Below are 25,359 nucleotides of genomic sequence, written 5' to 3' on the forward strand. Positions count from 1 at the left end.
TGTAATACCTTTTTATTATTTCAAAAATCCGAAATAAATCATATTTTCTCATAGATGTATTCATTATTTTCTGTCTAAAATGTACGAAATACAGGTAAATTAGTTTAGTTACTGTAAAAACAAATTAACTATCTAATTATGGAATTGAGATTTTTAAAAAGGGGAATAGGTAGAAGACACCCCCCGTAGTCTCATTTTAGAGAGCTATCTCTTAAAAAATAGAGATATCTCTCAACTTAAAGAGATATCTCTCATTTTTAAGAGATATCTCTATGAAAAAGAGATATCTCTTAAACTTTGAAAGATATCTCTTATACTTAGAGAGATATCTCTTTTTATTAGAGAGATATCTCTTCCACTTAAAAAGATATCTCTTTCCTGAAAAGAGATATCTCTAAAGGTTAAAGAGATATCTCTTTCACCTAGAGAGATATCTCTATTACTTTTGGAGATATCTTTTTAAGTAAAAAAGATATCTCTCTTAGTTTATCTTACGAGATATCTCTTAAAGTGAAAGAGATATCTTTCAAACGTGTCTAAAAGAGATATCTCTCTAGCAAAAGGAGATATCTCTTTGTTGCAAAAGGATATCTCTCATCATATCTTTTTAACTTGAATTCCATTTCAAATGACTTCTCCCTTTACCGGAAGTAAGCTTTTTATTGACGGAAATACTCAAATTAGAAATAGTTGATTATTTCATAAGCTGAGAAAATTCGTTCCATTGTATTTGAAATTATACATATGCTTAATTTCGTTTTCCTGAATATCAAACTTTAAGCATTTTAGGGGACGACCATTTGATCCTGAGGGGGGGGGGGGGGGGGGGGGGGGGGGTAGGGGCTGGCAGATTTTGGAAATAAATAATCTAGCTGTCCCTGAAAATGTTGAAAATAAATAATCTGTCCTCCTCTGCAAAGAAAATAAATAATCTGACCTTGACTTATGATATTTAAATATTGTGAAAATACCTTTCTATTTCCGTGTAATTTAACCTCAGAATCTTCAATTCAGGATTTTTTTTGGCTCGCTTCGCTCGCCATTTTAGAACCAAATAATATTTAAAATCAGATTACCAGACTGCATACTTGTAGTCAGTTGATCAACATGACAATGTGCACTCAGTAGATGTGATGAATCACTTTAAATACAAGCCAATTCTTAAACACCACAAAAGATAAATTTACTTGTCAAAGAATTATACTTCCCGATAAATTAATACAAAGTATACAGTGGCAAATTTAAGGAAGGCATATATGTGTATGACCCCTCCCCTAAAATTTCAAAGTATGATATGAATTATATTAATATTGCCATACTTTAGTACAATACCAATATTTTAGTTTTACTCTTAAAATACACAAAAACCCAAGAGCTTCAGGGGGCTTCGCCCCCCTGGGCCCCCTTCATTCAAAGAATGATATGACTAGTATTAATTATGTCATACTTTGGAACATAACTAACCAATTCCTACATAATTGTGCATGGTTTTACTCTTAAAATACCCGAAAACCCAAGAGCTTCCGGGGAATTTCCCTCCCTTGGCCTCCACCAGTGCTTCGTCCAAGACCCACTGGGGGCCTTAAGGCGGCTGAATCCGCCTATGGTATATAAATGATTAGTCTTTTAGAATCAATCGATTAAGGTACCGTAAGACAAAGAAGAAAATAAATAAACTGTCCTCGATAATCTTGAAAATAAATAATCTGTCCTCGACAGGCATGAAAATAAATAATCCGTCTCAAAAAAATTTGCCCCCCCCCCCCCCCCCCCCCCCTCAGAATCAAATGGTCGTCCCCTTAATCAATGAACAAGCCATTATTATTTGTTGTTTCAAGTAAAGGATTTATAGCATTTTTGTCTACAGTACATGTATTATTCTGGTAAATGCTAATTGCTCAGCCTTTTTTCTTAAAACATAGAAACTATTCCAGAGACTTTACTTCCTGTTTCGCTTTCGTTTTAAAGTGGAGAATTAATTATTCTATTTTAAGCATCACTGGAAAAGAGATATCTCTTTCATTAAAAGAGATATCTCTTTAGCGTATAAAGAGATCTCTTTTTGAAAATCTAAAGAGATATCTCTCTAACTAAGAAAGATATCTCTTTAAACTTTAAGAGATATCTCTCTCGCTTAAAGAGATATCTCTCTAGCTTATTAAGATATTTCTCTAAATAAAAGAGATATCTCTCTTACAAATAAAGATATCTCTTTTGTTTATAGAGATATCTCTCTAAGGTATAAAGATATCTCTTTTAGTCAAAGAGATATCTCTATAAGCTAAAGAGATATCTCTCTATGCAAGAAGATATCTCTCTTATTGAGAGAAAATTTTTATTTCACGAATAAATAGTAAAAGGGCTTGCCATATGTATGTGAACTCCATAACAGATTTAACTATCGAAAGTAACCCCCAACTGTTCTTTTGAACAATACACATCTCTCGTCTGTACGTATTGAAAGACAGCTAGACAGACAGATAGATTGACAGACAGACAGCTAGACATACAAAGTGGCATCTCCAGGAACGTGCAACTTGCTGTAGAATGTTGAATCGCAATTGTTCATGGGCGGACTAATATATAATTGAATTTTGTCAGTCATCCTTAACGACGAATTTACATGTACATGTATATCGCCATACGAAACATAAGAACGGTAACATTTTCATCTCCAATTGAAGTGGCAAAAAAGAATTAAAATGATTTCAAAGTACGTAACTAATGAAACTCGCCGACTTTGCCTTCATTTTGGTCAAATTCTCTTATCAACAATTGCTCTCATTCTTCTTTTTGACTTTAGATAACCTCTGTTTTCTGTGTTAATTTGTTCTAATATAAAGGTCGAACTACAAACATGTTATATTTTGTTGTGTCCGTGATCCCGGTCTTTGCTGTAGTTTATGCCCAGCCTCCGCCAGTAGATGCAAGTAAGTTTCAGTCGTTAACTGATAAAATACTAAAATCATGTTGATCTGATTCTCGAGCGAAATTTATACATCCAGATTGTTCCAGAACTGGATATCTTTGCTGATTAATATTTACAATCTATCATGTTCCCACTTTTCGAGAAAAGCACGAGAATATAACACGAGTTAATTTTTGCACTGTGTTTTTTTTTCTACACTCCCATTTGTATTGGTCCATATTTTTCAGTATTTTAACTGTCTCCTTTTATTGCAAACACCGACTCTTTGTTATTTCTCCAACAGAAATTTCCTGTTTTAGAAATATCACATCAACAATATTTATACATTTTATTTTTCCAATTTTTTTCCTCCGCAGATGGCTGCCCGGCAGGATTTAAACCCCATGGTAGTTACTGTTATTTTGCCTCAAAAACGGAGGCTAACTGGGCAGGAGCGATGGTAATGGAACATACATGTATTATAAACTGAAAAGTATAACCCATCGTCTCAAGCCACGTCCGGAGTCCGCATATACTGTGGTAGCTATCCACTGGATGGGAGAGGAGTGTCATTTCAGCCGTGGTCTGTGACGATGAATATACCCTTTGTTTTGTTATTCAACATTTTAAAGCTTTTAAAAATGATCGAACACGTCGGTCACTTAAAGGACAAGATACTGGGGAAATATATGAAAATGTATCAGTTCTCAGACATTAACGAACGTCAGAACATTTGAGTATACATGTACGTGCTTTTAAACAATAAAGTAGAGAAAGTGTTAGAAACAGGCAGAAATACAAACGAACGGACAGACAGTTCAAAGTAATACTAGTATATCCCACTTTCAGTGAAAGTGACTGAATGAAAGTGGGAGACCAAAATTTGAGGCAAATAAGCTACAGACTCACCAGAACAATTAACTTATATTAATTTATTTTCGTAAAGAATTATAGAATTATCGTAGCTTCTTCCCTGATTAATATTTTCAAGTAAACATGTATGTGCCTGTATTATTGTCTTATAAACGCACTTAGTTGCACATTACATATTCAAAAAAATATTTTAAGGCTTTTTGAAATTTTTTTAGGGCTATTGTCAATCAATAGGGGCAAATCTGGCGACTGTGAAAGATTTAGACACACAGACCTTTTTGACTGCACTTATCAAAAAGGATTTTACCAGTAAGTACAAATATTTTAAAATGATTTTGGGGATTTTTCTTTTTCATTAATTTTTTTATCTCAGTTGTAAAAATTCCAAAGATCAGAGAAAAAAAATACTGAGACAGGAAACCTATTCTCTTTCCAAAATTGGATGTCTTGTCACATTGAACATAATACATGTGAAGTATGATAGACCTAACACCAACTGTTCAAAAGCTATGGACATTAAAATATAATAATTTATTTCAATGCAATAAGTAATTTGATAGCCCGGTTACCCATCAACTAGCTAATTTCTTTCCATAATCCTTTCAACGCTAGCACACCTTATCTTATCCTCCTTCAATGAGTAAAAAGTCTGTAAAACAGTTTGTCGTGTATTGCCATCTTTGTGAAGTTTAATAATTTGTTTGAAATTCTCAAAAGTATTATTAACAATGACATATAGTTTTTAGCAGACACAAAATATCAAGATGAGAAATAAACCAATTTTGTAAAGGGAGATAATCCAAATTTACAGTAAGGGGACGACCATTTGATTCTGAGGGGGGGGGGGGGGGGCTGGCAAATTTTTTTGAGACGGATTATTTATTTTCATGCCTGTCAAGGACAGATTATTTATTTTCAAGATTATCGAGGACAGATTATTTATTTTCTTCTTTGTCTTACGGTACCTTGATCGATTGATTCTAAAAGACTAATCATTTATATACCAAAGGCGGATTCAGGATAGGGGGCGTGTATAACTTCGTTCAGGCAAGAGGTCTGGGGCCGCCTTAAGGCCCCCAGTGGGTCCTTGGCGAAGTACTGGTGGAGGCCAAGGTAGGGAAGTTCCCCAGAAGCTCTTGGGTTTTCGGGTATTTTAAGAGTGAAATCAGGACAATTATAGTGGTATTGGTTATTATGTAGCAAAGTATGACATTATACAGATTGGTCATATCATACTTTGAATGAAGGGGGTCCATGGGGCGAAGCCCCCTGAAGCTCGTGAGTTTTTGTGTATTTTAAGAGTAAAACCAGGCACAATTATGTAGGAATTGGTTAGTTATGTTCCAAAGTATGACATAATTAATCCTACTCATATCTTACTTTGAATGAAGGGGGCCCAGGGAGCGAAGCCCCCTGAATGTCTTGGGATTTGCGTATTTTAAGAGTAAAACTAGGCAAAAAATATTAGTTTTGTACTAAAGTATGGCAATATTAATATAATTCATTTCATACTTTGAAATTTTAGGGGACACACACACTTAAATTTGCCACTGTATACTTTGTATTAATTTATCGGGAAGTATAATTCTTTGACAAGTAAATTTATCTTTTGTGGTGTTTAAGAATTGGCTTGTATTTAAAGTGATTCATCACATCTACTGAGTGCACATTGTCATGTTGATCAACTGACTACAAGTATGCAGTCTGGTAATCTGATTTTAAATATTATTTGGTTCTAAAATGGCGAGCGAAGCGAGCCAAAAAAAATGCTGAATTGAAGATTCTGAGGTTGAATTACACGGAAATAAAAAGTTATTTTCACTATGTTTAAATATCATAAGTCAAGGTCAGATTATTTATTTTCTTTGCAGAGGAGGACAGATTATTTATTTTCTCCATTTTCAGGGACAGATTATTTATTTCCAAAATCTGCCAGGCCCCCACCTCAGAATCAAATGGTCGTCCCCTAATTACCACTTAGAGTTAATAGAAAATCATGAAAATGGGTCTGAAAACGCTAAAACATAAATTTAAACAACAAACAAAAATGGTGGAGGCGGGGTGGAAGGAGGTAAATAACAAACTTTGAAAAACGTCCGTCCTCCAAGGATGTAGATGGGAGAAAAGGCAGAGTGACGCACCGCGTGGTCGAAATTTCATTTGTTAGATTTTGATTGGTCAATCTCTGCCTCTCCTAAGACATGAAACAAAATGACCATTATAAAACACAGCTATACAATATTTCAGACTTTCACATTCAAGGAGGACACTTATTGATTACAATAAAAATTTTTAAGTAAACTTAAATGTATTTATATCAATGCAATAAGTAATTTGATAGCCCGGTTACCCATCAACTAGCTAATTTCTTTCCATAATCCTTTCAACGCTAGTAGCTTATCCTCCTTCAATGAGTAAAAAGTCTGTAAAACAGTTTGTCGTGTGTTACCACCTTTGTGACGTTTAATAATTTGTTTGAAATTCTCAAAAGTATTATTAACAATGACATATAATTTTTAGCAGACACAAAATATCAAGATGAGAAATAAACCAACTTTGTAAAGGGAGATAATCCAAATTTACAGTAATTACCACTTAGAGTTAACAGAAAAACCATGAAAATGGGTCTGAAAACGCCACTGACTTGACCGAACTAGGGAAAGTTCAGACCCATAAATGCATTTTATTTTTAAGAGGGATGCATCGTTGTATTTGCCACTCTTTTATTTGCAGCCTCGACAATAACATTAAATACAGGTAACGACTACATCTATCATTACCTGATTGACTCTGGTATCGACGTCTCGGGTCATTCTTCCTTCACTTTTGACGTCATGGCGTGTAATGACGCCCACATAGCCCTGTCAAGAGACAAAAATGATAATGCGTACACGTATGAGATTGTGATTGGTGGATGGGCCGATTCACAATCAGTGATCCGTGACTGTAAGCAATGCGCGCACATGGATACCGCTGCACACCAAAACCATCCAGTAAATTGTACCCAGTATCTTCCCTTTTGGATCAGCTGGACCAACAATGTTATAAAAGTCGGAAAAGGTCACGATATTGGCAAAAATAGATTTCTCATCTGGAACGACACAGCACCCCATGACGTCAACTTCGTTGCTGTGGCAACAGGGTTTGGTGCTACAGGAAAGTGGAAGTTTGAGAGAGGTAACGAAAATCAAAAAATCCAGAAATGTCCTGTAATTTCAAAATACAAATTCAAAATACAAAATTAAAAAAATTTCAGATAAATCATTTTCAAATACGCCATTGACAACGCCATTGACAAAAAGTGTTTATTCAAAGAACATTTACATGTATCATGCATTTTTGGCTGATATTGCACTTTTCCCCCAATATTTCATCAGGTACATACATGCCCGGGCAGTTTTGGATGGCTGGTTCCGATTTGGCCCTGGAACAGCAGTGGATGTGGCTCCCCGATGAGACTACGTTTGATTACACAAACTGGGCAACGGGCGAACCAGACAATCTTTACAACAAACAACACTGTGTCCTGATGGACAGTTCCCGCTCGTACCAATGGACGGACGAAGACTGCGAGGAAAGCCGGAACTTTATCTGTCAAATCGAAAGAAATGGAGAATAAATCCGAAATTTTGACATGTGTTCACCAATATCATTTTGTACACAATTGGGTCCTCAATAGTAGAGTATGCTGAAGCCATGCGCTTAATGTTTCATAATTATACTCCTTTTAACTTTTACAAATTCTCTGTGTTGGTGGGATATATGTACAATGGTATTGTGCACTTGAGTCATTGGTCTGATAAAATTGAGATGGTATAAAAATATACATCCAAATCAAGGCACACAAACACTGATCACGGCCGATTAGAATTTTGAACCGAACCTCCTAGAATTTTCGATGACTTCAATTGTAGAGCTAACATTTTTTATGTTATTAATTTATAGAAAAACGTGGTAGAGCAATACATGTCAGAGAGACAGAAAACGATATACATGTAGGTGAATAGTTAAACGAAATTGTTCTTTTGCCCAATAAGAGAAAACAAACTTGTTCATTATCTCCATATTTTATTGGAAACCTTTGGTTATCCATTTGATATTCAAAAGTCCAACATGCTCATGATCTGCGGCTAGTATTACTTAAAGTGTCATCTACATGTATATTAATAGACAACTTGCAGTATCACCTTCCTTACATCTTGTGGATGATATTTATGAAGATAAAAAAACAGTATTCAAGCTCAAAATTCCATAAAACAATATAAAAATAGGAGCAGAGCAAACACGGACGTCGAGAACATTAGAGTTGGGATCAGATGCCATAGAGGAGTGAATATCCCCTGCCGACCAATCACACCCGCCTTGTACTCCTTGTCACGATCGGGAAATATAACGAGAAAAAAATCCGTCGTCAATTCAGTATGTAAATAATGGCCTAACAATCCTTACGAAACACGTCAGTCAGGTTTTGACTCAATGATAAATCTAATGCTGAAAATAATTTGGCATGAAAAAAGCACAGTCACTCCATGTCCGAATGTCCTCTATCGCAAAGCATGAAAAGAAAATAGATTGAAGCAAAAATATAACACTGTATATGTAGCTCGAATTTATAAATTAATGTACTTTTTTAAAATACTCGTATAATTATAAAATGGTAATAGTAAACACAGTCGAAAAATAAATCACATTGCACCAATATATTAACCCTGACGTACTTCTCGCGAACCATGGCCTCTTAGGTGATAAGAAACAATCCTAAAATGTACAGTTGTGCATGAAGTTAAAAAAGTATAGCGAAAAGAAAATTAAGAGCGAACTATTTGACAATGTCATATTGGAATAATAATTTACTTTTATTTTCATACTTTTGTATTTTGATCCATTTAGTCCAAATTGGTAAGTAGAATCACTTTCATTTTATGTTAACTTTCCTGCCATTGCAGTTGATAAATGTGGAATAAGTTGATAAAACCTGTCTGACATCAAAATGCCCTGCAAATGATTCTAATATACATACGTATATGGTGATAACTCCTTGGCGTTGATTAGCATCTTAAAATGTACGTAATGAAAGCTAATTTCGAATCTTAACAAATCATTAAGTATTTTTATAAACATTCAATTGATTAGCAAATAATACCATGGCGAAAACCAGTATTATATCTCTAACACAATTAATTAATATGCAGAGTTGTCTATATTTTCTAATAAGAATTCAAAATTTATTGTTAATGTTTCAGTTACATAAAAGTAAAAATCGAAATAAAGAGCACATATTAGATAAGAGAACGTATAAAATCCATATAGATAAGATATTTCGACACATTGATTAAATATATAGAGATAGCGAACAGTATTTAAGCTCATTGAAGGCCAATAAACAATACAGAACAGGAACATAGTAAACACGAACCTCTAAGACATCAGAGGTGGGATCAGGTGCCATGGAGGAGTTAGCATCCCCTGCTGACCGGTCACGCCCGCCGTGTGCTACTTAAAATGATCGGGAATTAAACGAAAAATCCGTCAACTTGACAATTCAGTGTGTATATAAAGGTCTAAGAATAAATATGAACAATGTCAGTCAGCATTTAATTTAATGACATAATGTATTTGCTGGTAAGGTCATTTGTATCGACCAAAGAACTTATGAAAGGACGACTGAAAACGAGACTGCTGATATTTCATAAACATATTTGTCAATAATTTACCTGGTTGTAGAATTTGTTTATACATGTATGTAGAGCGTGCTCTTGCGAATTGAATAAATTAAGAGACATAAACCCCGTATTCAGGTGATAAATATATATTTCTGCATAGGTAAGGGAAGTTTTTTTCATAAAACGTTGTAGTTAGAATTTTATTAAGTCTAATTTTAGTATAAAATCATCTAATGATCAAAACATATGAATCACATTTTGTCTAAGACTCTGTGAAAGAAAAACTCTGCATAAATAAGAAAAATATAAAAATGGGGCAAAAATTTACCTCAACATATATTATATTTATAAAAGTCTTTTTCGTACAGGCATATATATTTAAAACTGATATAATGAACAAATTATGTCCATATACTTTGATAAATTTGAACTTTGTACGTAAAATATTTTTGCAACTTTTTTGTTGAAATGATAATTCATCAGTTGCTTTCTATATACAGATGGTGAAACATGTCCAGATGAATTCATATTGTACCACAACATTTGTCTGACTTTACCGCATGAGAAAAGTCTGGATTGGCCTAACGCAGTGGTAAGATCGCTGCTGTGTAAGTCAAGTCTTATGCGTTCGTAATTTGTTCGTAACTAAATGTCAGGATCAACTCCTTATTCTGGGATTCTATGGCAAATGTTGGCCAATAAACGCCCCCATACATGTACAATAACCATATGACCAATTTTCTAAAAACAAACTTGCATTTACATTACTAGTATATACCCTTTTATAAAAGCTTTTGTTGGCAAGTATTCTCTTCAGTGTCCGTGGCTTTTCAAAATAATAATATCTGCAAATAAACCAGTTTTGTTCCATTTTTCCCCCTATTAAATTGTTTTCTCTCAAAAGGGAAGTGACCTTTCATTTGAAAAGAATTGTATTTCCGTAGCCAAAGGATGATTTTGTAACAGGTTTAAATTAGATAAAAAATGTTCAAATGGTTTTTGAGATGTCGACAATTAACAGTCGGCAGACTAAAACGACTGACAGCCACATACTTAAACAGCAATGATTAAACTTCGGTCAAAAGAACATCCGAGCCTCTGGCAAAAAGTCATCAGGACTCTTCTTTAAACAATGTTCTGATAATGAACAATAATATTTCCGAGATAGAAGAGAAAATGAACATTTCATCCTATGAAAGTAAAGCACACAACAAACATATAAATATGGATATACATGTATTACCTGAGATTTTATATGCATTTAATTGCTTGGAATTTCAAATTCCTTATCTGACTAGAATTCAATAGTATTGGGTGATGTCTCTATCTGAGTAAAACATTCTCCCATGGGATGCAAAACAATTAACGTACACTCAATCAATTATTATACTATTAACAAACACCCTGTTTATCCTATTTCAAACAACAGTAAAAAAGTAGAAATTTAATGTGTTTTACATAATATCCTCATCCGAGAGTCCAGGTGTTATGACAGGCTTTGTGATATTGTAAGACTCTTAAATCTAGTAGAAAACAGGTACTTTTAATATCTTTAGCAAACAAATACAGTGTATGATATGAACCTACGCCTTGATTAAAAAAATGCAACGCTTTATTGTCCTAAGAAATGGTTCTTACATGACGGAAATACCTATTTTGGATCAGAGGTTCAGCTCTATGCAAAATATTTGAACAAATATGTTTTTGGACCTATTTAAAGAAATTTTCAGAATCTGGGATAATGACGCAATTAACGGCGCGATAATTCTAGTACAGGGACTAACGAGGAAAAATAACTTTGACATTTTTGATGCTTTTTTACATATCGTCAGTTTAAACTTAGTAACTTTAATCTTACAGAAATTCACAGGACCAATAAGGCCCTAAGTTAACATTGTTCTTTGAAGGCTTTTTTCCGTTTAAGGGAAAATGTCAAGATATTGGAGGAACGCTTCCTACAATACACAGTGCTGGCAAACAGAAAATTCTGGAAAGTTTCATCTCTGAGCACTTTAACGGTACGAAAAGTTATCTCTTTCTTTGAATCAAAAGTCAATCTAATTAAAATTATACCTTTTTTCCGCCGCAACTAGATCGTAACCATCTAGTTGGAGCGGGTCAAAGGTTTAATTTTGATTTAGACCGAATCAGAAGCTGTTATCAATGGAGACTTGTATTTATTGACATGTTTATCTTCTTCAGTTACCATCGAGAACATTGATCTACCTCCGGAATACAAATATCATTACTTAGACGACTTCTCCACGTTTATAAGGAAAGAGAAACACATTAAATTTGAAGTCATGGGATGTAACGACGCACATTTAATCCTGTCAAAAAACAGAAATGATACTGTAGACTCCTATGAAATTGTCCTAGGAGGCTGGGGCGACACGCAATCAGCCATTCGGACACGCAAACAGGGAAACACAATGGCAAATGCTTTCCACAGTCCACTATCTTGCAACACATCCAGATCGTTCTGGGTGAGCTGGGATAATGGAACAATCATGGCTGGAGAAGGTCAAGTCGTCGGTAATGGCACATTTATGAAGTGGACAGACCCAAACCCACATGGTGTTAACTTCATAGGAATTTCTTCTTGGAACACTGCAGAAACGCATTGGAAATTCAACAAAGGTACATGTATTTTCCATACCACTTTGAAGTAATCCTTGATGTTTATAAATGATGATAAAAATGACATATTTTACATAATAACACAAAAATGATATAATGTAAACCAACTTTTATTCGCGACGACTTTATTTCGCGATTTAACGGGCATAAACTAGTTTGCAACGATCAAGCCTTTTTTGGATCTACTGTCGTATTGACTTTCAGGACCGGTTCGCGGCGAGAAATATTCGCGATGACTAGGCTCTCGCGAACTTCGAGAAAATTTCTCGCACGCGAATAAATGTTGGTTTACAGTATTATACTCATAACTGTATTAATATAATTCCATTATGCAGTTTTCTAACAGCAGTCGTATATGTAATTATTGTATTATAGATTCCTATAACGCCACATTTTGGCTCAGTGGTACAGATCTAGAACACAGCAGGGAATGGGTATGGTTTCCAGAGAAAGGCTTTATAGATTATAAAAACTGGCTTCCAGAAGAGCCGAGGTACTTCCCCCCTCACCAACATTGTAGTCACATGTCACTCGATAGTAACTTCCGGTGGGGAACAGACAACTGCATGCTGGGAAGAAATTTTATTTGTGAATTAGATACAAGTTCTGAATCAACAAACATTCTATTTGGTTAAAAGTAGAAATATTATTGCATATGATATTTATTAGAAAAATATTTTGTTGAATATATATCATGTATATCTTTGTTGTTGTTGTGTTTCAGATTTATGAAAATTTTAATTTTCATGCAATCAAAGAAAATGTTTCCCAGGATTTACGAAAAAAGAAAATTGGCACCAAGAATTGAAACTTGAAAACATCAGCGTTTAATCCCCTACTGGACCTGAACATAAAACAACAACTTTCACTATGCGGGTCAGGATATTCCCGAACTTTCTCATTGCTGGTCAAAATGCCCAAACTCTCTATATGCTTGTATAAAAACTCTTCATTTCATCGCGTAGAGAATAGGACAAGAATTTAAGAAAGAATTCAGGGCAATATTTTCTTTAGTCTGATTAAAATCAAACCTTCACTTGCTCCTTTTCATTTTGATATTGCTGCAGTCTACCCATCAAACATAAAGGACCTAGGGGAAGGTTTGAATTTAATAAGACTGTATTAATTTTTCTTGAGTGAAGCTGCAACTATTTGCTCGAACACGTAAACTTTTAAGCCTCAGGTAATCTAGATCTGGCATACCTTGTAGTTGTTTCGAAACCCTCAACTACATTGACAAGGTACAATCGGAGAAGTTCTAGGCTAATTTTTCGTTAATATCTGCTTACATGATTAAAACATTGTGTGTGAAAAGATTCTAAAGGATCGAGAAAAAAAAAATAACGATAAAATACGCCATTAAAATGTACGCAAGATTTTTTATCTAAAACGGAGTGCATATTTTAATTTATTGAAAGACAGCAAAGCAAGATTTTTGCATGACAAAACATTCTGAAAAGCAAAGAACTCATAAATATGTGAGATTTAAAAGCCTTCAAATAATTAAACCCCACAATAACTAGGTCACTTTAGTAATATTGCTGAAAACGATGCTTTTTGTGCTGCTTAAAATCTGTTGGGAATCGTTTATTACATTTTTTTTTCTTTTTGCATAAACTGCTTTCCATATGAAAACCGTCTACGTTTTTGATGCATGAGCTTGTAGGTTTATCTGAATTCAAGATTGTGAACTTTAAACATTTTACCGTATAAGAAACATCAATTAAATGCAGAATATCAACAAAAGCGTAATGCATGAAAAAAATTGATTGGCTGTCTTGAAGAATGTGACTACACAGCATAAATGATCTGGAAAAACAAACATGGTTGAACTACGGCTGCAGTTGTATTGATTTTATGCATTGGATTGACAATCAGTCACGGAGAAATGGTAAGTTCGATGCCTAATGGTCTTTCTATTGCAAACGTGTTTCTACTGTAGACTTATCAAGATGCTTGACGTATTCTCCACTACTTTTTATTTAACCACAACTAAATTTTACTGTACAGAAAGTTAGATGTATAGCGCATAGAAGGAAGTAATTTTCATTTCTTTGTTATTCAGGGATATTATGAAGAAAATACCAAAACAATTCATCTAAATCATTCAGATAAAAAATATCACAATTAAAGGCCTTGAAAGACCCTAAAACACCACCACTGTACATGTGATGAAGAAATGTTTTCATTACAAAAAAATGTTTGGCATGAGAGATCCGCACATGTATTAATTGACTGCAATTCTCAGGACAGAGACCTCCACGAATCATTTTCCCTTCAGAATCATTGTACCATAACAATTTTTACGCTCTAAATTATTTTGCCAACTGCTTAGGTACTGTATAGAATGGTTATTTTTCCCCGTCAAATTTCAACTTGGATAAACCATCGTATAGACTCAAGTAGGTCCTTTTTTTCAGAATAAAAGATTTTAAAGTAAGACTATAAGTAATCCAAAATTTTTGAAACGTCAGTTTTAATTCATTTTATTCGATATTAAGTTGATTAGCATCTCACTTAGACCTTAACTGCATTTTTTTTTGAATTTTGCAAATGTGCATTTTTGGGTGATGAGTCATTATTATCGTATAATTTAGAGTAGATTGTTTGTTTCAGACTGCACCCAGTGCATGTTAATAACAGATTTGTAAAGACATTATAATTATGAACCTTGAAGGTTGATTAAAACCATTAATTCAAATTAAAAAAAGTTCATTGAAAATATTTCAATCATACTTTGCATAAAAATATGTTAAATTGCCAATCTAAGTAGTTTTTCAAAAAAGTTTTAAAAATCTTTGAATACTTACAGCATATCATTTAAATACTTCTATTAACACTCACATGCACACTCTCTCACACACGTACACATTTTTTGGTCTTCAGAAAAGCATAATTGTTATTAGAAAGCCTCACAGCTGAGGTATTTTTTATTGGGATACGTTTTAAACGAACATTTAACACAGATGCTATCATGCAGAAAGTATGAATAAAATTTAATGCTTTTTTATATCGATAAAGAGATACAGAGTATAAGTCCTTTTGCATATAATGCAACGTTTGCAAAACTGATTTAAAGAAGTTTGATCCTGAGCTTTTGAGCAGATTATGGTCTGTTCCTTTATTTCTAAAATTCTGCATCATTTTCAAGTTCTGGATTCTACAATGCAAATTGAACAGTATTAAAGAAAAACCGCGATTCAAGTTCCATTCAAGTAGGATTAAGCCAGGAACTATATTTTGTGGCGGGGAATATTTTAGAAGAAGAAAAAAATTTTCCCTTTTGAACTATATACAGTTCTCTTAAGTTTATATTCATATTTTTACACGCTAGTTACACACAAAGCTGTTTATTTGAGTGAAATGTATTGTGCAGGTTCTGAAATATCTATTTAATTATTTCTTACTAATTCTTTCAACAAATTGTGACAAATATAGTAAATATATTCTGAAAGTCCAGGGAAAAAAATTAGCCAATGTTAACAAACAAAAAAAACCCCCACTTTTTTAAGTTATATCTAAAAAATTACATCATATACCCCCACTTTTGATGTTCTTCTCTGAGTATTTAAGATGACTTTGATTTATCTGCTTAGATTAAGGTAGGATTCTTCTCTGGTTTCTGACTAGATGAAACATTCAAAGTATATTTGCTTATATGTCTTATATATTGAGGTGTAAGGAATTTAAAAGACCATATTTTTCTTTCCTAATCACAACTGTACAACTTTAAATAGAAATGGTAAACTGCGTTTGAAAACTAGCAGGGACTATATTTTTGGCGGAATGGTGGCGTATGAAAATATCTTCTTTTCTGCCTCTCAAAATTATAATAGAACAATGAATTTAGTTATAATTTTTACACAATCGAAGACTTGGAGAAATTTTCAAATGAAAGTTAAATTAATAATGAGGGACTAAACTTTCAAAATATATCAAATAAATATGATTTTCCAAACAAACTAGAACTTTGTTAGCTTTTAAACGCTTCCTATCAAAGTGCAGATTTGAGCCAAAAATTCATAAAAAGTATTTTTTCTCTCTAAGTAAACGATAATACTTTTTGTTTTTGTATCATTTTGTACATTTATAAGACTACTTTATTGTATGTAAGAATAAGAAAAAGTTAAATATAGGAAGCATATGAAAATAACTAATATATCCTAAAAAAGTAAGAAAAACAGAGAAAATTCGGATTAGCCAATATCCAGTTAAGTTAAATTATCTATGTAAATTTGGTAATATAATGCGATGGACCCGATATAGTAATATGTTTTTATGCAAAAAGAACAATCATTTTAATTTTTGAAATAGAATTAGGTATCACATGATTGGCAACAGTATTTTTTATTCTTAATGTCAAGGAAAAAGATAATGACCTTGACCTGACCTTGCCTCAAATATAAAACGGTCAAATTTAATTTCACTGATACTATCACTTACTGATATTGTCTTCTTGATTCTGTGAAAATTTCATTAATTTTTAAATATTAGAAATATGAGAAGAATCCTACCTTAAGCAAAGTTTAAAACTTTAAAATAATTTTCTTGCTTATTAAATTTTCAATGCCAGAAAAATCAAATTTTGAGAGTGCAGAAAGGTCAAATAAATGATTATAAGATTCATTTTGAAACTTTTTCTTAGTCACAATTTTAAAGTCTTATAGTTTTTTTGTTTCATGCATTATTTGGATAAAAATATTGGAGGGAAAACGTCGAATATTTAATTTTTGATTTAGATACAAATTTCAGTGCAAAAAGGTCACATGAAATACACTGTGGCGCCAAAAGAAGCATATTGGACCACATTTTTTGATTTGATTTTTAATAAAGCTATGTATGTAGAAACTAAAAATATACGTAACAAAAAAAAGTTTGAGACCTTACATATCAGGAGCAAATTGCAACCTCGTTAACAGTCAAGTACACATTTTATGGTTCATGTGAATAATGTCGGAAACAAAGACGGAACCAAAAGAATTTGATATGCTTAAATCACAGAATAAATTTACAGTTGTCAAGTAACCGTTTATTAACCTATAATGTATCCTCCTTAAAACATTTATAGTTCAAATGCCTGAATAGCCTTGGTCAGTTTCAAAAATTCACATTGTAACACCTATATATTGGGGTCATGCTGAAATGCATACCCTCGTAATTCAATTTAAGGACATACGCAACGTACCTTTCCTACTGATAATTTTTCAAGATATTCTTAATTTAGGATGAGGCCATTCCAAGTATTTTCTATGTTTAGCGTCCGCGTGCGCCTTGGTTTTTGACACCCCATATAAGAAAAAACAAACATCAGGCCTGGGGGCCATAAAACTTAGACGAGCTCACTTTTGATCTCAGTCTCAATTTAACCAAAGGAATATATAGTGGAAAAGTGAGACTGAGATCAAAAGTGAGCTCGTCTAAGTTTTATGGCCCCCAGGCCAGGAGTCCTGAAATTGATTAATTTAATCAAAATTTTTAATTTTGTCAATTTCTTCAAATAATTCTATACATTAAGTTATATTGGGTGTATTTTAAGCATTCAATCCCTTGTTTTTGCTTAAGAATAGATATTTCTTCTATTAAAGCAGTTTAGTTAGATCAAATCATTTGAAGGGCGTCATTTTCATGACTTTTAAGCCTGTGTTTTATGTTTTGGCTTGTGTGTTTTTTGCAAATAGGTAGGTAGGTTTTTGAAAGATGGGTGGACGCTATAAACAGAGAAAAAACTTGGAATGGCCTTATAGTGTCATCAGATGTTCATAGACAAAAAATCAGCATGCATTACCAGGGATTTTTGAAAGATAAAAATTGATGAAAATATTGGATGATTCAAAGAAAAATATATAAAAAACACTAAACATATATTCTAGATGTTTCTTTTTATCCGAAATTGTTTTTGAATAAGTGTACAATACCATACGTAGATATTAAAATATAACACACAGTTCCTTCAAGAATTAGAACTCTTCAGCTCCATGGAAAAAGACAGAAGAGTTCAAACTACGTTGCGTATGACCTTAAGATCGTTTTAATTAAATAACATACTCTCTTCTTTCTTCATACGATAAAGATGATATTTCATCCCGAAAATTCTAACCACGTGTACTTTCTTCTACAAATGATAAAACACTAGCCGTGAGATTTGATTCAACAAATACTAACAGTCAAGCAAAACAAAACTTACTAGTTTGGTATTATGAAAATACTATTTATTCTTTTTTAGCTCATCTGGGCCAAAGGTTCAAGTGAGATTTTCTGAACAAAATTTGTCCGTTGTCTGTCTTTGTTGTTGTTGTTGTCGTCGTCGTCGTTGCTGTCGTAAACTTTTCACATTTTCATCTTCTTCTCCAGAACTACTTGGCCAATTTCAGCCAAACTTGGCACAGAGTATCCTTGGGTGAAGGGGATTCAAGTTTATTCAAATGAAGGGCTGGACCCTTATTCAAGGGGAGATAATTCAGAAATAGTGGAAATTTTGTGGTATGTTTTAAAAATCTTCTTCTCGAGAATCACTGTGCCAGGAAAGATGAAACTTATAGCGAAGCATCTTCAGGTAGTATAGATTCAAGTTTGTTCAAATCATGACCCCAGGGGTAGGGCGGGGCCACAATGGCCGATCAAAGTTTTACATAGAAATATATAGGGAAATTCTTTAAAAAATCTTCTCATGAATAGCAAAGGCATGATCATATTAATATGGAGGCATCAGGTAGTTTAGATTCAATTTTGTTCAAATCATGACCCCCGGGGGTAGGGTAGGGCCACAATGGCCGATCAAAGTTTTACATAGAAATTTATAGGAAAATTCTTTAAAAGTCTTCTTCTCAAGAACCACTGTGCCAGGAAAGAAGAAACTTAAAGGGAAGCATCCTCAGGTAATGTAGATTTAGGTTTCTTCAAATCATGACCCCTGGGGGGTGGGGGGGGGCTTCAATGGCCGATCAAAGTTTTACATAAAAATATATAGGAAAATTCTTTAAAAATCTTCTTCTCAAGAATAGCAAAGGCATGATTAATTATTTAATATGGAAGCATCCTCAGGTAGTGTAGATTCAATTTTGTTCAAATCATGACCCCTGGGGGTAGGACTGTGCCACAACATGGAATCCAAGTTTTACATAGAAATATGTAGCAAAAATTCTTTAAAAATCTTCTTTTCAAAAATGACAAAGCCATGATTAGTCATATTAATATGGAAGTATTCTTAGGTAGTGTAAATTCAAGTTTGTTAAAGTCATGACCCCTGGGGGTAGGGCGGGGTCACAACGTAATTAAATGTAAAGGGCAATAAAAAACCACAGGTAGTCAAAGAAATATGCAAGCATCCTTAGTGTAGATTCAGGTTTGTTCAAAGCATACCCTCTCCCCTTTAAGGATTGGTTGGGACCACTTTTGGGTTTAAACTCTTCAATAATAAACTGATTTCTGCTTTTTTCCAACCTACAGTGCTCAGGTGGGCGATGTGGCCCATGGGCCTCTTGTTTAATTTTTGCTGAGCTAATGCCTAGCTTAGCTATTAGATTTAGACCTTAAAACCATTTATAGCTTATTTTTGATATGATAAGTTCAAATAGCCAAAATTAAAAGAAGAGATCTTTTTAATTCTTTTCTTTCTGATAAAAATAAGATTTTTCTTTAACTTACACAATTTAAATCATTCATGTTTCAAAAAATATAGAAAAAGTTGATTTAGTTATCGACTCCACAAAAAAAAACTTAAATGCCAGTTTGACTTCAGAAAATCAAGCATTAAAAAAAATTAATTTGGACGTATACAAAAAATTTCACTCCGAAACACCCAAAAGTAGCGTTAAGTATATTTTTTTAACGTCAGGATATATGTTCTTTGCACCTGAAATATGTGATACAACCAACAGTAAATTTTATTGTTCTATTCAACTGTACATGTATTCATACGCAATAATATTCCTCTTTTCCTTCATTTAGATCCCTGAAATATACTTGGGGAAAAGATTCCATAAAGTCATACCACAGCAACAATTATGAGATTCTTCGATTGATCACAAACATGCAAACATTTTCGAAAACAACATTTTCTGAGAAATGGAGTTAACTAGTTATAAAGAAAACGCCAACAATATAAGCTGGATGAATTTGTCGAAAAGAGAACGTTTCTTGATATGCAAAGAAAGCCGTGCATTCCTTACTTTGGCTAGCTAATGCAATCTTTGAAAAGATCTAAGAGCTTTGATTAAATTGAATTTTTATTCCTATTAATCTGATGAAAACTTAAGTAGAGAAACAAATTATTTCCAGACTTAAAAATTTCAAAGTTAGAAAGAACTTTAAAAATAAGATGTTTTGATTTACTCTGACTCATCAAATATGACCAGGCATCCTAAGCTTACTCTACCTGATCAAGGATGGTCGTGGGTGGTTCTTTTTAGCTCCTTTGGGTCACACTGTATTCATGGTTTCTTTCTCTCTGCGATCGGGGTGCTTCAACTGTCTCTACTAGACCACTTCCGGGAAAACGTTTTGAAAACATCATGGGCACTTTCTATTTTTCTAGGATTGTATTCCACAACAGGTTAGAAACTACATCTAGATCGGTACATCATTATTACTATGAGCTCATACACAACGTTTTGAAACATTTTAAGATTGAACAGTGTAAAATGTTCTTATTTCATCTCATGTTAGTGTTATAAAATTCATCAGTTAGATCTGTAGCATAGAAATTTGCCAATAAATGTAATTGAGATAATAAATCTATCTGATGATTTATTTATTTTTTTTTTGAGAAAATATGTTGAAAAAAAAATGTAACCATAATTTCCTCATTTTCATTGGGTTTCCAGGACCGCTTGCAAGTCTGGTAGCAAACCAATGGAGTTCACGTGTTGCCATGGTAACTGGAGGACTCCTCGTTTCTATTGGACATGTTTTGACTGCTTTCATGCCCAACATTTTTTTTGTATACGTCTCACTAGGAATCATTAGCGGTAAATAAAATTTTTAACTTTTTAGGTCACCTGAGTAAACTCAGGTGACCTATAATTGCTATCCGTTTTCGTCCGTCGTCGTGCGTCGTCCGTCGTGTGTTAACATTTGAACATTTTCAGCTTTTTCTCTGCAACCACTGAACCAATTTCAACCAAATTTGGCACAAAGCATCTATGGGTAAAGGGGAACAAAAATTTCGAATTTCATGATCCCTGCCCCCTGGGGCCTGAGGGTTGGGGCCAAAACTACTAAAATTGATGCAATCTTTAAAAATCTTCTTCTTTACTCCTGGACATCAAGCAGTCAAATTGTTTGCATGATTGTAATCAGCATTGAGTCATCTACCAAAATTGTGAAATTCATGGCCCTGGGGTCAGGGGTTCTAGTGCTAGGGCGGGGCTAAATAAGTATATAGTGAAAATGCATTATTTCTTTGAAAATCTTCTTCTCTGCTCCTGGGTATTAAATAAACCAACTAAGTACATAGTTATGATGAGCAAGAGTGCCTCTACCAAAATTGTGAATTTTATGGCCCCAGGGTCAGGGGTTCTGGTGTTAGGGCGGGGCTCTATTGATTATATAGTGAAAATACATGAATTCTTTGAAAATCTTCTTCTCTGCTCCTAGGTATTAATAAACTAACTAAGTACATAGTTATGATGAGCAAAAGTGCTTCAACCAAAATTGTGATTTTTATGGCCCCAGGGTCAAGGGTTCTGGTGTTGGGGGGGGGGGGGGGGCTCTACTGATGATAAAGTGAAAATACATGAATTCTTTGAAAATCTTCTTCTCTGCTCCTAGGTATTAAATAAACTAACTAAGTGCATAGTTATGATAAGCAAGAGTGCCTAAACCAAAATTATGAATTTTATGACCCCAGGGTCAAGGGTTCTGGTGGGGGGGCTCTATTGATGATATAGTGAAAATACATAAATTCTTTGAAAATCTTCTTCTCTGCTCCTAGGTATTAAATAAACTAACTAAGTGCATAGTTATGTTGAGCAAAAGTGCTTCAACCAAAATTGTGAATTTTATGGTCCCAGGGTCAGGGATTCTGGTGTTAGGGCAAGGCTCTATAGATTATATAGTAAAAATACATGAATTCTTTGAAAATCTTCTTCTCTGCTCCTAGGTATTAAATAAACTAACTAAGTGCATAGTTATGATGAGCAAGAGTGCTTTTACCAAAATTGTGAATTTTATGGTCCCAGGGTCAGGGATTCTTGTATTAGGGCAGGGCTCGTTTGATTATATATTGAAAATACATGTCGAATTCTTTGAAAATCTTCTCTGCTCCTAGAAATTAAATTAACTAAGTACATAGTTATGATGAGCAAGAATGCCTCGTCTAAAATTATGAATTTTATGGCCCTAGGGTCAGGGGTTCTGGTGTTAGGGCGGGGCTCTATTGATTATATAGTGAAAATACATTAAATCTTTGAAAATTTTCTTCTCTGTCTCTGGGTATGAAGCAGATGAACTACCTATATAGTTATGATGAGCAAGGGCCCTAATCTTCCAGAATTGTGAATTTCAAGTGCCTTTTTAGAATTTGTGCAATGTGTGGACCTAGGGTCAGGGGTTTATGTCACAGTGTTAGGGGCACTACTGATTATTGCTGAATATTACTGATTAGTTGGAATGCATTTTTGTTCCCCTACCCTGCGTATGGGTATTCAGTAACCAAGCTAAGCAACTGCTGAATGTATTGTTATGATGATCAATGGTGCCTCTTTCAAAATTGTGAATGCCATATAGCATCTGGCTTAAAACATGAATCAAATTCAGTAACTGGAAAGTTGTTGCATAATGCACAGGTGACCTATAAGGCCCGTGGGCCTCTTGTATTTAATAATTTTAGATAATTTTTTTGTAAAAATATATATTTATTAAAGTTATTAAAAATATGTCAACTGTCACAAACACAAAATACACGAATATCGTCTTGGATGGAAACCATCTGCATGAAACAAAATCTATTATCTTGAAAAAAAATTGTACTTTCTTTTAAAGGATTAGGAATGGGAATGTGCTACACAACCTGCGTTGTGATTGTTGGATACAATTTTGAGAAGAAAAGAAACTTTGCTACCGGAGTAGCAGTATCGGGGGTAGGCATTGGTGCCTTTGCACTAGCACCATTGATGCAAATGATAAGTGACTACTTTGGGTATCATGGATTGTGGCTGTTATGTGGAGGTCTGACGTTGCAATTTTGCGTGTTTGGAACTTTATTTTTCCCATCAAAACTTGAAAACGAACGAAAGAAAAAAGTAAAAGAGGATGCACGGAAAGAACAGGACATCACAGGGTTCTCAAATACATTCAAAGCGTTCAGAGCACAACACAGAGTATTATTTTCAATTTCTCTTTTAAATGTTTACTTGTCCATGTTCTTTAGTAATTTAGGAGTTTATCTTATATATCTCCATTTTGCCAGTTATGTGACCTCTGTCGGATTCAGCAAGCTGGATGCTGCTCTTTTGATGTCCATTTCTGGAATTTGTAATTGTATTTCTCGGATCTTAGTAGGATCAGCCGCTAATGCCAGCAATATGGATGAATTTGTGTTGTTTGCAGGAACTTTCAGTTTGTTAGGTATAACAACCGTACTATTTCCGTTTTATGGAAAAACATATGGTGGTCAAATCTTCTATATGATAACACTAGGACTCTATAACGGCTCCTGCTATTCATTGTTGAATTCTATTTCTGTAATGCTAGCAGGTGTTAAAAATCTAGCTATGGTGTATGGCATCACTATGCTCTTCACTGGAGTTGGTACTTTTATTGGACCTATGTTGGGAGGTAATTATTTACTTAATATAAGTAAGAATTAAAAATAACTGCAAATGTATTGTTATTTAAAAAAGATACAAAGTATTGATGTTCCTTATTTGAAATAAATTTCTTCAACACATGAATTTATAATTGTACAGGATTCATTGTTAGTTCTGGAGGAAGTTATGACCTGTCCATTGCAGTTGCAGGTAGGAGAATTGTAAAAGTATTTTGCGGTGATGAAATTTCTTCATAAGAAAAATCTTGATTAAATAATTAGCATAGGTTGCGATTAACTCATTTCCATTATCTGAAGAGATTGATTGATTGTATGTTGTTTAATGTCCCTCTCGAGAATTTTCCACTCATATGGTGACGCTACCATTTTCCGGTGGAGAGCTGCAAATTTTGTCCTATACTCGTCTATCAGGACCATTGAGCAGGGAGGTATCTTTCTGTGTCAGCAGCTTACTGCTACACGGGACCTCGGTTTATACGGTCTCTTCCGATGGACCGGTCTCCACGTGGCACAGTGGGATTCTAACCCGCGACGTAAGTATCAACTCCTTACTTCGCAACTCTAGAGCAGACGCTCTAACCACTGCGCCATGCGGGCGACTATCCGAGGAGAAGATCATAAATAAAACATAAATATGTCGATTGTTGCAAATATTGTCCTTAAAGGATACATGCTCGAACACACAGCTAGGCAACACCCATTTCCCTCTATCCCTTCAAGGTCTAAACCAAAACCACATTACTTGTTTTGATGTAATTCATATCACTTTGTTTTACAGGCGTTTCAATGGTAATTGGCTCAGTTTTTGCATGGGCCTCCGGAGTAGGTGAACGAAAAGGGATTCCAATTAAACATGACGATGAAATGGTTGTGTATGACCATCGGGAAAATAAGTCTTCCGATGAACACCTCATGGAAAAGGACAAAATCAACACAGAAAAGAAGCACGTCAAAAATGATTCAGAAATTAGGGACTGCAATGAAATTTTATCATCCAAAAATATCAAGGACTATGCTGACTTAGAAGACAGTCCTTTGATAGCAAGTGCAAGTGGAGGCGTCAATATACAAGAAAGCAAAGAGTGTTAATAACTAGAACCAATTGAAATGATTCTATGAAAAAAGGCAAGCAAGCTACTTTTGAATATTTTAGTTATAAAATAACTAAATAACATAAACAGTATATTTATACGTATCTTAACAAATACTGAACACATATTAAAGCTATAACAAATACTGAACGTCAAAGATAAGTCAGATTCATTTTTCAAAAATCTAAAATTTGAAGAAACATCGAAGATTCCTAAAATTATGAAAAAAATTGACCTTGTATCATTTTTAAAATTTATTTTAAGCAGAGAGTTTGAATAAAAGTTGACACAGCAACAAATGAATTACACTTCAACGCATGAAGTATTAACAATTGTTATTACTGCTTGCAAAGTTGAAACCTAAATGCACTTTGGTTTATTAAGAAGTTATTAAACTTAGTTATGATATAGATTACC

General features: G+C 33.9%; 3 protein-coding genes across 5 annotated transcripts; all 3 read left to right on the forward strand.

The window, feature by feature from the left end:
- Positions 1–2,816: 2,816 nt before the first annotated feature.
- Positions 2,817–7,412, forward strand: LOC134250474 (uncharacterized). The gene is made up of 5 exons (XM_062732837.1): positions 2,817–2,930; positions 3,286–3,368; positions 3,997–4,090; positions 6,515–6,958; positions 7,159–7,412. Exons 1-5 carry the CDS (start codon positions 2,858–2,860, stop codon positions 7,398–7,400), a joined length of 936 nt encoding a protein of 311 aa, XP_062588821.1. The 5' UTR covers positions 2,817–2,857; the 3' UTR covers positions 7,401–7,412.
- A 1,190-nt stretch (positions 7,413–8,602) lies between these two features.
- On the forward strand, positions 8,603–12,752 carry LOC134250513 (uncharacterized). Its single transcript, XM_062732876.1, has 5 exons — positions 8,603–8,680; positions 9,945–10,036; positions 11,369–11,462; positions 11,647–12,084; positions 12,460–12,752. The coding sequence occupies exons 1-5, from the start codon at positions 8,611–8,613 to the stop codon at positions 12,717–12,719; spliced, it is 954 nt and encodes a 317-aa protein (XP_062588860.1). The 5' UTR covers positions 8,603–8,610; the 3' UTR covers positions 12,720–12,752.
- A 1,087-nt stretch (positions 12,753–13,839) lies between these two features.
- On the forward strand, positions 13,840–25,171 carry LOC134250475 (monocarboxylate transporter 12-like). Of its 3 annotated transcripts, XM_062732839.1 has the most exons (7): positions 13,840–13,975; positions 20,032–20,635; positions 20,907–21,050; positions 23,065–23,649; positions 23,779–23,859; positions 23,991–24,041; positions 24,630–25,171. In XM_062732839.1, the coding sequence occupies exons 2-7, from the start codon at positions 20,431–20,433 to the stop codon at positions 24,938–24,940; spliced, it is 1,377 nt and encodes a 458-aa protein (XP_062588823.1). In that variant the 5' UTR covers positions 13,840–13,975; positions 20,032–20,430; the 3' UTR covers positions 24,941–25,171. The 3 variants fall into 3 exon arrangements, with proteins under 3 accessions (XP_062588823.1, XP_062588822.1, XP_062588824.1); XM_062732838.1 differs by having other exon boundaries at positions 23,065–23,859; XM_062732840.1 differs by having other exon boundaries at positions 20,493–20,635; positions 23,065–23,859.
- The last annotated feature ends 188 nt before the right edge of the window (positions 25,172–25,359 follow it).

This window comes from Saccostrea cucullata, unplaced genomic scaffold (assembly GCF_032062105.1).
Source record: "Saccostrea cucullata isolate Sc308-1 unplaced genomic scaffold, CSIRO_AGI_Scuc_v1 ctg57, whole genome shotgun sequence".
Lineage (NCBI taxonomy): Eukaryota > Metazoa > Mollusca > Bivalvia > Ostreida > Ostreidae > Saccostrea > Saccostrea cuccullata.

Coding starts and splice junctions, on each gene's coding strand:
- LOC134250474 (XM_062732837.1), top strand. CDS start 2,858: ATGTTATATTTTGTTGTGTCCGTGATCCCGGTCTTTGCTGTAGTTTAT. Junction 2,931..3,285: donor GCCTCCGCCAGTAGATGCAA/GTAAGTTTCAGT, acceptor TTTCCTCCGCAG/ATGGCTGCCCGGCAGGATTT. Junction 3,369..3,996: donor CTAACTGGGCAGGAGCGATG/GTAATGGAACAT, acceptor AAATTTTTTTAG/GGCTATTGTCAATCAATAGG.
- LOC134250513 (XM_062732876.1), top strand. CDS start 8,611: ATGTCATATTGGAATAATAATTTACTTTTATTTTCATACTTTTGTATT. Junction 8,681..9,944: donor GATCCATTTAGTCCAAATTG/GTAAGTAGAATC, acceptor TTCTATATACAG/ATGGTGAAACATGTCCAGAT. Junction 10,037..11,368: donor TGGATTGGCCTAACGCAGTG/GTAAGATCGCTG, acceptor TTTCCGTTTAAG/GGAAAATGTCAAGATATTGG.
- LOC134250475 (XM_062732838.1), top strand. CDS start 20,431: ATGACCAGGCATCCTAAGCTTACTCTACCTGATCAAGGATGGTCGTGG. Junction 21,051..23,064: donor CTCACTAGGAATCATTAGCG/GTAAATAAAATT, acceptor TTTCTTTTAAAG/GATTAGGAATGGGAATGTGC. Junction 23,860..23,990: donor TATTGGACCTATGTTGGGAG/GTAATTATTTAC, acceptor ATAATTGTACAG/GATTCATTGTTAGTTCTGGA.